At 35.4% G+C, this 13,396-nt stretch overlaps 1 protein-coding gene across 1 annotated transcript; it reads right to left on the bottom strand.

The window, feature by feature from the left end:
- Positions 1 to 10,258: 10,258 nt before the first annotated feature.
- Positions 10,259 to 13,089, bottom strand: LOC126763463 (ER membrane protein complex subunit 10). The gene is made up of 5 exons (XM_050480999.1): positions 12,972 to 13,089; positions 12,746 to 12,916; positions 12,497 to 12,693; positions 11,522 to 11,699; positions 10,259 to 10,393 (listed from the first exon to the last, which is right to left on the bottom strand). Exons 1-5 carry the CDS (start codon positions 13,032 to 13,034, stop codon positions 10,322 to 10,324), a joined length of 681 nt encoding a protein of 226 aa, XP_050336956.1. The 5' UTR covers positions 13,035 to 13,089; the 3' UTR covers positions 10,259 to 10,321.
- Positions 13,090 to 13,396: the final 307 nt, after the last annotated feature.

Here is a 13,396-nt window from a genome sequence, read left to right as displayed (position 1 = left end):
TATAGTCGAAATTTCAGATAAATGACAATTACTTACAACGATTACTTCCTTGGTATCATGCCATTTGGCAAACATCAAACCTGTGTTGCTTTCTCGGAAAATGGATTGACCCTTCTTGAGCTTAATATTAATTACTGGCAATTTCTTACGGTTTGGCATAACAGTTCCTAACGCGGCATAATTCAAATTTTCAAGGAGGTTAATACTGGTGAAGAGTTAACTTCTTGTAAATTGTCTCCTACTACCTCGTCTTGATGATCAATACTCGTATGTTCAGCATCACTGCTTTTAGTAGTAGACTCCTCACCATCTGTAGGCTTATATCTATCACTACTAACGCCCGAAAAGTCTTCACCTTCATCAGAAGACTCCAAGATATTAGCAATTTCATTGCGATCTATTGATTTTGACATTTTTAGTCGGTACAAAAGTTATAAAATTATTAATTGAAATAAAACGTTGACAATAAATGTGTGCGTCGGATCCTGACTGGGACATTTTTAGCCCAACAAGAATACTGATGGGACACATATATCCCACAAACTTATTAATATCAATAATTACAAAAATACAATATAATATTAGTACTCACCAACTTCACAATATGTCAAAAACACTAACACAACTATTTATTAAGGTTTCAGTCGATTTAAAAACAGCAAACTTACAAATATCGAAAAATTCACTGCGAATTATGAAATATGCGTCCATCCAATCGTTCTATTTTGGCAAAGAAACACGCGTTTATTATTTAAAATACTATGAATGTAAACAAATACCGTTAAGAATAGTATAAGCTACGAAAAGGGACTAATTTAAACTCTTTTAACCACTTATTTTCTACGCTAGGTATCAGTGAAAATACAACGGGACACATAGGACCCGTTCGGATCGAAAGGGTTAAATTACTGAAGAATAGTTTATATCTCAATTAATGCGGTATTCTGGTCTAGAAGCGTGAATTTCAGGTAATTTTTAAAGTGTCGCAAAAAAAAAGGCAATTAATATTTTTACTATCCATTTCTTTATTAGTTATTTGTTAAATTTAGAAGAGTACAGAAAAAAATTAAAAACTAAAAAAGTAAAGTAAAAGTAAAAAATTTCAAAAATTGTGAGCTGACGAAGTGGGGGGTCTCTAAAAATTTCCACGTGACCATACCCATGATTTCAACCCTCCTAGTTATCTGAAACCAAAAAAAAAGATTATTAATCTAGAATGATGTCGCAATGGCCGGAACTACGGAAAAGTGGGAAATTTTTTTTTCACAAAATGGCGACTACCTGAAAAAAAAAGTTTTTTTGGATCACTTTTTCTGACTATTTCGAATTTTTTAAAAATAATAAATATTAAAATACAATATATAATAAAAATAATATAATAAATAATAAAAAATTTGGGGATGGGGCTAGTTCCAGCCATAGACAAGCCTATAAAGAAGACTCTATAAAAATTTCAAGTAAATCGGTCCAGTAGAACCTGAGAAATCGTGGGTATCGTTCCGAAAAAGTCAGTTTTGAGAACAACGCGTTTAAAGTTTCGCGTAAAGTCTTTTGTTCGATTAGTTCCGGCCGAACCAGTTTGGATGCCGGGTCAGAAAAATACCTATATCTCCGAAAATAATTTGAATTTTGAAAAATCCTCTTGTACACATATTCTTGAATAGTTAAACTTTGAAATATAAAAAAAATTGTGTAAATTATTTTCTGTTTCCTCCCACAGAATAGCTCTTCGCTGAATATCCCAGTCCGCAGCATTAGGACATGACACCTTGCTCTCTGAATTCCGTTTAATTTCCTGATGTTATATTTTTTATTGCTGACCACCAAACCAGTGCTCCATACCGAAGGATTGGTCTTGACGGCCGTATATATTCACAGAACTATATTCGGTTTTACGCACCAGTTTCTGCTGAGTATCCTTTTACACGTATAATACGCTATATAAGCTTTCCTAATATGTTTCTAAAAATTAGTTTTACAATTCAGTTTGGTATCTACCCTGACAAACACTTTGCTGTGGGGGATAGAGAAATTTTTATATAATCGAGTGTGGGAAGTTAAAATTGAGGTAGTTTGGTTTTATTCGTGAATAGTATTCCGTCTTACTAGGGTTAACCCTTACTTCAAGGCTCCACAAGGCTCCTTCCATAAACTCACTGATTGTAAGGGGAAACAACCCTGATACCATCCGCATAAGCTACTGCTTTCAACGGAGGAGGATGTTGCGGAGAAAGCACACCTCCTTGAGGAGTCCCTTTACCTACACCTTGTGTTGCTTAATTATTCTGCTCATAAGCATCGATTGCATTCATCTGCACGCCATGCTGCTCTGTGACAGAGACTCGACCATGGGTCTTACCTTTATATAATTAAGGACTCCTTCTAAGTCCAGAAAGGCAGCAATTGTTTCTGTGGGGGTATGCATGTTGTGCAGTCGATAAATTATCCGCAATGATTGATCTGATGTGTAGAAGACTAGAGTCTCTAGGACCTTCAACATAAAGGAGGTGGGGCTTATGGGTCTAAAGTCTTTGGCAGTATCGTCTGTTCTTCTCCCTAATTTGGGTATGAACACAACCACCACTCTTTTCCAGCTTCTTGGGACATATGTATGTCTGAATACTGGCCTTATAGTTTTTTCAAGCCTTAGAACCATTAACTTCTTTAGCTTCTGTAGCATTATGAGATTAATCTCATCTGATCCCGCCGCTTTAAATGGTAAGATACTGTTAACGGCTATTTCTATTTGTCTAATTTTTTCTTTGTTGACTACTATACTTGCAGATTGCTGACTCTCTAGTAGAGGAGGTCCAAACACCTCTTTACAGCTTATCACTTTTATTGAAGTCTTTCCTGAGTTGAATTCTTAGGGTCATTCCTTTTCTTCAAAATTTTTAAATTTTTTCCATCTCTGCATTTAACCCTTGAACATTCCTGATGTTATTACCATTATCGCTTATTTTTCAGCCTCCCGTTGCTATCCTCACGATTTTTTCCCATCCTTGAAGAAGCAGAAGGCCCGCTTTCTCCATAGCCTCCAGCTCCCTCCCTTCCAAACCTCCCACACCCGAGAGACAGCCTCTTATATAGGACAGTTGATCGAAATATCTAATGAGCTTATGAAGTTCATAGTACCATCCGGTACTTTCACAACTTGGGGTGGCCCACGATTTCCTCGGACTACCATCAGGAAGACTGAGGAGATAGCTACCGCCACTCTCTTCCATTTCTTGCAGAGATGGCACCATCCTCCCTGCTGTTGCCGAACACGCCTAGCTCTATTGAGCCTGCGTTTTTAGCGATTTCGGTAAAGGTTGGCGCAGCCCCCGCTCGCAGTATTTTCCCATGGGAGGCTTCTCCCTCATGTAACCTTTGTAACCTGACCGCTGGTTTAGTTTCGGTACGTCCGATCTTGCTCTAACGTCTTCGCTTTCGCTCAGCACCCTCTTGGCCCACTCGAATGTATTAGCATGTTGTTCAGACACCTAACCAGCATATTTATCAGTGTAGTGTTCCACGATTTGGGTCACCAAGTGGCGGTTTGCCTTCAGATTCCTGGCTATCGCTGTTCTTCTTTTGGCCCCTGTAGAGCCCGTCATGAGTCTAGCAGAGGTTCCTTTGTTAGGCCTGGCCGACGGGCTTCCACCGGTTTCCCCCACCCTCTTACTCGCAAGAGTTGCCTGAAATAGAAATTCCTACTGGGGAATCGGTATTGCTACGTTTCTCCAGCGACTATTTCGTTGCCCTAGGAATAGCACTCTCACCCGAGTCAGATCTGGGTGTCGGTTCCGACATCCCTTCGTCACATTTCTGTCAACGTTTGTCTTCTTACGTTTGTCTTCACCCTATTAGGGTGATTTTTTCACCCTATTAGGATTTGTTGTTCTCTCTTAGCTTCTTGAATGCTTCATGCACATCCCATTCGTGGGTTATTTAGGCTTAGACTAAAAAAAAACAGCTTCTCTCTAGTTCCACCTTTACAACTGTGATGTCTGCTGTAATTCATTTATATCTTTATTGATGAGAATGCAAGCCCTTCTGTTCGTTTAGAAAAAAATGTTTAATTTCTGCTGTTTAGCCCTTCAACGGTGTTTTCCCTGACCCAGGGCTCATAAGGGTTACCAGACCATCTGTAGCACTTATCGAGTGAAGAGTGTAGGGTCTGTATTACCTCTTCGCAGATGGCCACTACGGTCAGTCTACTTGCTTTGCTTACAACCAAATGCGTCAATGAGGAATGTCCTTAGCGGGTATGAGCTTCAGTTTTCCTTAGCTTCCCCTGCTTTAGCTTTTTTGGCAAGTATTCTAACAACTCGTTGTCGGAAGGGTTCTTCTTCTGTGAGCTGTCCTGTTTATGGTTTCTGTGGGATATTGCGATGGCTTTCTTTTCAGGAAACTTTGGTACTCCTCCACTATTTAGTTAGGCGTTTTATGTTCTCGACATAAACCGAGGTGCTGGCAGGCTGACCTTTGGCTATTGTCCTCTGATACCGACTTTTCCTCAGTTGTTTTTTGAGATTTCTTGCGATTTTGCGCTGTACTTCCCCTTTGGCAGCAGGTGTACTTTGATTGGTACTCATGGCCGCCTTAGTGGTGGATGGTTCCATATTTAGATTTTGAGTACTTTGGCTGGTCCCCTCTATTTTTACTACTGTCACTACCGATGTACTTTGGCTAACACAACGGTATTACTGTTGTTGTTGTTCTAACGGATATATAATTCTGGCCGGACCAAAAGAAAAAGGGTGTTAGATGAGTGGGGTTGGCGGGGCTACCGTCAGTGTCATGCGGAGACTCATTGCACGAAAGAAATATGTTGGATATGTCGGGGTCTATTCTGGACAAGTAGGAGTTTAAACTGCTACAATATCCAGAACGCAGCTGTGGAAGGGTCACTCGAGTTTCTCGCGGCAACTCGAGCTCTTCATCTGCAATGGGTGGTGATTTGACTCCAAGAACGCCATTCACTGGAAGGGAGTCAGAAAAGATGTTGATAGCTCCACTGTGATTGCCAGTCAGTACCTGTCGGAAGTTAGCTGCGTCCGAAGTCCGGTCGGCGTGTTGTTCGATGTCGTCGACGTAATTGGGGAAAGACCTCTTGTAATTCCTAGGAGGCGGCTCCGCCCCAAGTAGGTGGCTTTGTAGTTGAGGACCGGCCGATTGCCTTGTAAGTTGACAATAATGTTTCTAGGTTTTTCCGCATGTGCTGCCGTCTAGCGACTTGAGGATCGTGTTCCGTTATAGAATCTCATTCATGTTTGCTCTCACGAGTAAGCCGGATATTGTTGGTCACTTTTGTTCGTCGAGAGAAGACTTTACGTCTCAATTGCTTACTCAGTCCGAAGTAGCACCTGTTGGCAAGAGTTATTCGGCGTTGAATTTCGAGGCTGACATTGTTCGGTTATGCCTGTCAACAGTGACGTTAAGCACAACGTTACTTCAGCCCCTTCACCACGGCAACTCAACCAAAGTTGAATGGGGCATGATGAGGAATGTGCGAAAGATTTTCCACATCAATAAGCCCACGGATCTGGCGCTGCTACGCATAATTAACGGTATACGAACTCTTGAAGAGCTGTGTCATCGCGAGGGCAACGATCATCTTTTGAAGCAGGTCAATAAAAACACTGCTGTTTCAGTTTTTGATGGGCTCCACGCTTTGTACGAAGTATGTAGAGGAGGATTTTTGTCCTTCTGTCGGCCGTTCGAATGGTTAATTAGTGACATTGAAAAGCATTTTCAGCAGGCTTTAGCCAACCCTAGAGAAATGGTAGGTGGAAAATGAATGCTGTGCTGCAGTTCAACGTCTTGTACGTAAACTATCCTCATTTGGACATGTTGTGTGACGTAATGACAACTTACTGAATACAAATAAGTAAATTATATAACTCTTCTATATGTTTTATATACATACAATATTTTAGGCCATATATTGACATTAAAATAATATATAACTATGAATAATTTAATCATAATTGGCGAATATTGTACACATATATATAAATTGATTATGTATGTATATGTACATACATATGTACTTTATTCATTGGATTTGTTTTTAAGAATTATTTCCTTTGGTTCATTTAAGCACAAATTGAAAGTAAAAGATTTCCTCATCTTAACCTAACATTTTTTGTTTGGTTAGAAAATGGCATCAGCAGAAATTTTAACATTTTGTTCGGTTATTTTAACAAAGATAATCCATGTATTTTCTTTTAAAATTTCAGTAAAATTTTTACGTTTGTTAACATGAAGACCAAGGTAGCTCTCAAATTTTTATAAGAATTGTGTACAAGCTACTTTAAGAAATACAAAAAAATAATACTTTCTATTTTTTATTATTCTTATTCTTAGTTCTTAAGTTTTAAAATTTAAGTTGATTATTAGTACTAAGTGCTAAATTAATTTAAATCCAGTCATGGATAGAGAAATAGCAAAGTTTTGAAATAAATTATTGAAAACAGGCTTTAGTTTTATCACATAAGTGCATCGCAATATTTTTCTACGTTTGTGTTTGTCGTAAGCTGATGCGGTTATAACGTTTGCTTTTTTGTTTTTACTCTGTGGCGAATGAAACACCACAATTTTATAAAATTGCAGATTATTTATTAAGATAACTCAAAAGACTTCTTCACTTGTTGGCGTCTGTACAAGAAGTTGCGAAAACTAAAACGATAGAATTCAGTTGAAACTGCAAATTTGCAGGAAGAATATAAAGAGAATGAAATAATAGAATAACTGACAAACAGTTGCCAGATGTGATACGTCTTGTCTGTGTGCCACATCTCATTCAAATAAAGTCCGTTCGACTTTTTTAAGGTTGCGTTCCTTTACTAGATCCTAGTCCAAGGTGCTTTAAGTTCTTAGAATTGGTTTAAAGAGATGTATGTAGCGAACGTCGGTATTTTTGGTGAGAGTACGGCTTGTGCGGCACTCAAAAATCGTAGTTACGTTATAATTTGGCCAATGTCTGGAATATTCTTTATGCAGTTCATCTTTCATGAATTGATAAACGGCGAGATGGAATTAATATTAAACCACCGGAAGTATCAACCGGTTGCTACGACATTTGCAATTCTTAGCGAATACGATGTAAAATGAGTTAAGCGCCAATGTAATTTTAGGTTCGACTTATACCATAATTGAACGCTTGCATTTGAAGGCTGATATCGAAATGAGTTTACGAGAAAAGTGTGCGAACTTCATTTTACCGCATCGTCGACGAAGATATTTTGCTGGCTTGCTTCTAAAAAAAATTGTACACATGGGTACCATTTGCAGTACGCAATGACTCAAATGAAGTTGAAATGTACATTATCCAACAGGAAGAAAGGTCGTTTTTCGGGGGTGGATTTGTAAATTCTCAATATTCACTACTCATAGTGTTGCATGTAGCGTCTGATGAGCGACGATGAGTGGATATCCATCATTTCCAGTTTGCGATTCCGAAAGAAAAGCAAGTGGATAGTGTTTCGTGCATTTATTGTTGAAACATAACGTTTTCACTGAATAATTTTCAATAATTTTACTTTTGAATAGCCGGAATAAAAAAAGCATGCGACTGAAATTGAATGCTTCAAATATTTGACAAATAAAAATATTGAAAAACAAAACAAACAAAAATTGAAAAAAAAATTTGTATGGAAAAATGTTACTTTTTGGGAATTTTCCAATTTCCCTTAACATTTAGGAGGATGAAAAATAGATGTTGTCCGTTTCTCCACCCTAGCCGATATGCACGCTAAGATTCACGAAAATCGGTCGAGCGGTTTCAGAGGAGTTCAATAACGTACACCGTAACACGAGAATTTTATGTATTAGATATGTATGTACATATGTATATTTATTCATTGGATTTGTTTTTAAGAATTATTTCCGTTGGTTCATTTAAGCACAAATTGAAAGTAAAAGATTTCCTCATCTTAACCTAACATTTTTTAACATTTTGTTCGGTTATTTTAACAAAGATAACCCATGTATTTTCTGTTAAAATTTCAGTAAAATTTTTACGTTTGTTAACATGAAGACCAAGGTAGCTCTCAAATTTTTATAAGAATTGTGTACAAGCTACTTTAAGAAATACAAAAAATAATACTTTTCATTTTTTATTATTCTTATTCTTAGTTCTTAAGTTATAAAATTTAAGTTACTTATTAGTACTATGTGCTAAATTAATTTATGTCCAGTCATGGATAGAGAAATAGCAAAGTTTTGAAATAAATTATTGAAAACAGGCTTTAGTTTTATCACATACTATAAGTGCATCGCAATATTTTTCTACGTTTGTGTTTGTCGTGACTTCAACAACTTGTAACGGTAAGCTGATGCGGTTATAACGTTTACTTTTTTGTTTTTACAACTCCTTACAATCGCATTCCAAGAAAATTTGATTATACAAAGAAATATCACACATTTGGTTATTTGTGAAAAAATATTGATTATTAATTGACTTTAATAAAATTAAAATATTACAAAACTGGGTAGAAATTTGCATTGTACTCTGGAAAAAAGGAGAATGATTTTTGATCTACACAAAATAAAAGTGGTCCTAATTTGTTGAAAAATAAAAAAATTCGAAAAGCTTCGGCTTCTAAAAAAAGGGAATGGGTTCGTTCGAGCTACGTAATAATTAAAGCAGTACAGGAAGTACTTATGTTACATATTTACTGGTACTCTACTGATGTCAAATTTCTGGCATACATTATGCCTAAAAAACGATGGTAGAATGTGCTGCTGTTATGGTGTCGTTATTGCCATCTCGAACGCACCCAATATGCTGATAGAGCCATCATCAGAAAAAAAGGTTGATCCCTTTAAATCTTCCCGAGAGATTATGGAAGGCGAAAATAAATAAGGAATTTGGTTTTAGTGCATCCAGTAGACTTCGGATAAGGCTTCTCAATCAATGATGCTCAGTTGCTTAGACGAAAAAAACATTACTGTCCAAAAGAAACCATTTGTCCATCGCCCCAGGTGTCAGGCATATAACACCAGATACACCAAAAAACGTTAAGCACGGGCGTGATAAGGGTATGGTACGGTGAACAACCAATTTTCATACGTCAACGTTATCAAAAATATTTTGGAATCATTCACGTTCGAATTGATGCCTGTGAATTGGGTTTTTATGCAAAGCACGAAGCTTAAAATGTAAAAAAATTTACTTACTGCAAAAAGTATTGAAGTCCTGAGCAAGCGATTCCATTCGAAGTTAGCTGCAGAAAACGAAGAAATTGTAATTTTTATCGGACCACTGTCACGCCCAAAAATCGCTATTAACCGAAAACCTATATTGAGCCATAACTAACTACGAATTTCGCTGTCTGTCGCAAATTATTTTTGACTTTTTTATTCTTGTATCCAGTGGCGTAGCTACAACTTCGGGCGCCCGGGGCCAAGGATGTTCTGCCGCCCCCTTTATCTACCTACCTACAAGTTTCATGAGGTGGTTCGAACAAAAGTGAATTTTTACAAAATATCTTCGATATAAAGTATATAAAATTTAGAAACTAGAAGCCATGCAAATTCTGAAGTTCCAAAATTCTCACAATACGGTAAATAGCAAATTTACAAGACATCTTATTAAAAGCCATAGGAAAAACCCATTTTCGCCCTATATCTTGTACACTTTTGACACAATTTGCAGGAATTTTTGCCCGAATTGGAGTTTTTAAATACCATTTTTGAAAATTTGGAGAAATAAAAGTATTTGTTACATTCAAAGCATAGGGTAACTGTGAGAGTGACACGTCGCTAGACAAAGCTAGAAAAGTGCATCTTTAAGTTCTATCACTATTTTTAAGAAAGATATAAGCCAAAAGATATTAGACTAATTCAAAGACTGAAGAGTATTCGAGTAAAAATTAATATTTTTCATTGTTATTCAGATTATTACATTGTGAGTTTACAACTCTTTATCTTTTATAACAAATTTTGTAAAAAAAATTTGTTGAAGTATTTTTCTGAATATTAAAAAACAGCGAAGATCGTTTTGCCGCCCCCCAAGATGTTGCGCCCGGGGCGACGGCCCCCTTCGCCCCCCCTAGCTACGGCCACTGCTTGTATCCGTGTTCGCCAAAATATAGTTATTAGATTATAGCGTCAATAATATTTTGCCTTTATTCGTAAATAATGTTTTTACTATATTAATAATTTTTTATAATAGTATTTAATGTATACCATAGCCAACGCGGATCTACTAGTACTTATACATATACATATGTATATTTAAAATCTATAAAGCGAGATTTTTAAACTATTACGAATAAATATGTAATTTATTTTTAAGTAAGCATTGGTATGTTTACAATTTAATAAGATTTTATTTGGAATTATCTTGATTAGTCGCACCAGATATAAATACCAGCAGAACAACAGGTACAATATACATCCACTGGAAATAAAAGAAAAATTTATAATTTAAAAAAGGTGACGAAAAATATGGTTAAGTATATATGGTTAGGTATATATCAAAGCTAAAGATATCATTACGACATACTATATAATAACTGATTCAGCAGATATTAGTAAACATATGAATAATAGCTGTCTTTTTTTGGTCATTTCTCTGCTCTCTTGTCATAAAATTTACATGTGAAAACAATAACATAATTATCGAGTTCAATTGAAGCAAGAGAGTATGTGGATATCTCATTAAAGTGTTATAACTTCTATCTTCACTGCTACCAAGTTTTATTTTGCATATTTTGTTTTTCAATTTCCACTAAGAAAAAATCATAATACTACAAGTATTGCGCATACGTCAGAAGACCTTTTATTTACTTCGGTAGTATACAAAGTAAAGTACATCAGCAAATTCTTAAACAAGTCGAATGCATCCCTCGATCTTTGAAATTTCATAATTTCGGCGACGATTTCGCACATGGCTTTCTACTTCTCCATTGATTCAACTATTTGTATCGCTCGTCGTTACTATCGTATTTGAATCATTTGATTTGGGTTAGTAAAAGTATATCTTGCCCTATGATCTATCCGTAATTCAATGTTGGGGAAATAAATATACATACATATGTATGCACATTGGACAAAATAATAACTTTTCCTATTTCGATTGGTACTAAAAAAATAGGTTATTAGGTACGGCTGTAACGGGAAGATCCTGCACCTTAGTTTTCTATTTTTTGCTTTAACAATATGCTAGATATAGGTTAGTCTTTTTGATTAAGGAGAGGGCACGCATAAGGTCGCGGTGCAATCCTCGTCTATTTATCTTATATATCTTATCTTACTCTCAAATAGAAAAATCTTCCAACTACTTGAAAAATATCGTTTCATAGATTTTGTAGGAAATTGAATATTTTACAAAATAGTATCTAACGATATTTTGTAAATCTAACCGTTGAAAAACTTAATATAACGTGTTCCGGGTATGATGATAATCAAAACGTTAATGAAGGTATTAAAACTTAAACCAGATAAGCGTTTTAGTATTGTATTGTTTGAGTGGTTAGTTTGTCTGAATACATACATACATACATAATTTAATTGAAACAAAACTTACATATTTTGAGAAAAATCCGCGGTTATCTCGAACATCCCCACGTTCTCTTGCTTCTCTTTCTCTTTCTAATTTTTGAATAAAGCTCGTAGTATCTGGAACAGGTGCCGTTTCGGTGTGTCGAATAAGAACATCCGTATTAAAGTCTTCCAAGCCAGATACAGATATATTCTCACAAAAGCTAAAAAATATAAATATTTGTATTAACACTAAGTAAAGAATTAACTGACCTACGAAAAACATTTACACAAAAACTTAATTTTTTATTTTCATTGACGAACATTAGTTTTATATTTAATATAATATGTATTATATACGTTAGTTGTGTTTGTAAATGAATAAATGTATGAATATAAAATATTCCATTTTACGTTAATCGTATAACTTTTCTTTTCTAGTATTAAATGCTTACAAAGTTTTTATACTCTTGCAAGATGTTGCTACACAGTACGATACAAGTTTTGTTCACCTAACGGTTGATTGTAAAACTTAAAACTAAACGTTAAAAATATAAGAGTAAAAATTATTAAGTAACGTCTAAGTAAGCTGCAAACAGTTGAATAGTCTGCGGCGACTATATACATTTATTTTATTAATCTGGAGAACACCCTCTATCCTTATATACATATTTTAACCCCGAAATCGGAGGATGTTATGCCAAATTCCAACCAAAACTGCTAAAAGTGTAATAAATCGAAAAATAAAAGCACAATGTATAAATTGGACGATAGATATGGAACCGCCCACATTTAAGTATAATCACATATCTTAGAACCTACTCCACCAGTTTCAACCAAAATCGGTACATAACATTATTCTGACATTCCTAAATTACGTTGCGAAAATAGACAACAACAACGCCTACTCCCATGTAACAAAATTATAATTCTATCTGACACCCATTCAAAGAAAATATGACGAAACAAGATGGTATATGAAAAATATAGTAATATTTTCGCATCTGCAAACTAAACTTACCAAATATCAGATCTGGATGTCAAAACCGTTGCAGCATTTATATATCCATTGGGATCTATTGAAATCCACAGAATATCGTTTAGATTGGACATAACAAGATTGCACGCTTTGGTTGAGCTTAAAAATTCTTGCTTTTTTCCGTCAGCATAGGACACCTCTGCTTTCAACCTGTACAACTTATCCATTCTTGCCAAAGACTAAATTTTTAAAATTAGTTAATAAGTAATCAACTTAATAGCATATTTCTACCTGAAGATTTTGTATTTGAATACCAGTTAGAGCCTCCTGGTTCGATTTTGCCAGTCCAATATCCAGACTTGCGATTGTAACATTTCCTCGATAAGTAAAACTGTTGGGACTTTTAGGGTCAATCGCATGACTTAATTCAATGTTTACCCAATTATCATACTCCAAATAACCCTGCAATAGAGTTGTCACTAAATAACAGTAGTTCGGAAACGAAAAAAAAACTTACCAAACTATATTTATAGTTTAAAAAAAGCACCAGAAGGAAATATAAACGCTTAAAGATCTCCATAATTTCGACTGCCCCTCAATATTAGAACTGTAAAATTTACATCGAAATTTGTACAACTTATATCGATTTATATTCGTTCTTAACCGCAAGTATGCTTTCATACACGAAAGTTTTGGTTGCGGCAACTGGTATTTTGTTCCAGATTGATATCGCCGAATTAATGGTGAAGTCTTTCTTTAATTCCACGTATTTACACAAAAAACAAAAGGATTGCATTTCAGCAAATAACAAAAATGAGTTAATAATATTATATTATATACATATATATTTACGCATGATTTTCATTGATCGTTAAATCTCGTACATAATGTATAAAATTTGCAACCATGTCTTGCATTAATGTTAACTAGATAATTAATATA

Source organism: Bactrocera neohumeralis, chromosome 6 (assembly GCF_024586455.1).
Source record: "Bactrocera neohumeralis isolate Rockhampton chromosome 6, APGP_CSIRO_Bneo_wtdbg2-racon-allhic-juicebox.fasta_v2, whole genome shotgun sequence".
NCBI classification, from domain to species: Eukaryota; Metazoa; Arthropoda; class Insecta; order Diptera; family Tephritidae; genus Bactrocera; species Bactrocera neohumeralis.
Note: the sequence above shows the minus strand (reverse complement) of the source record. Positions and strands in the feature narration are given on the sequence as shown.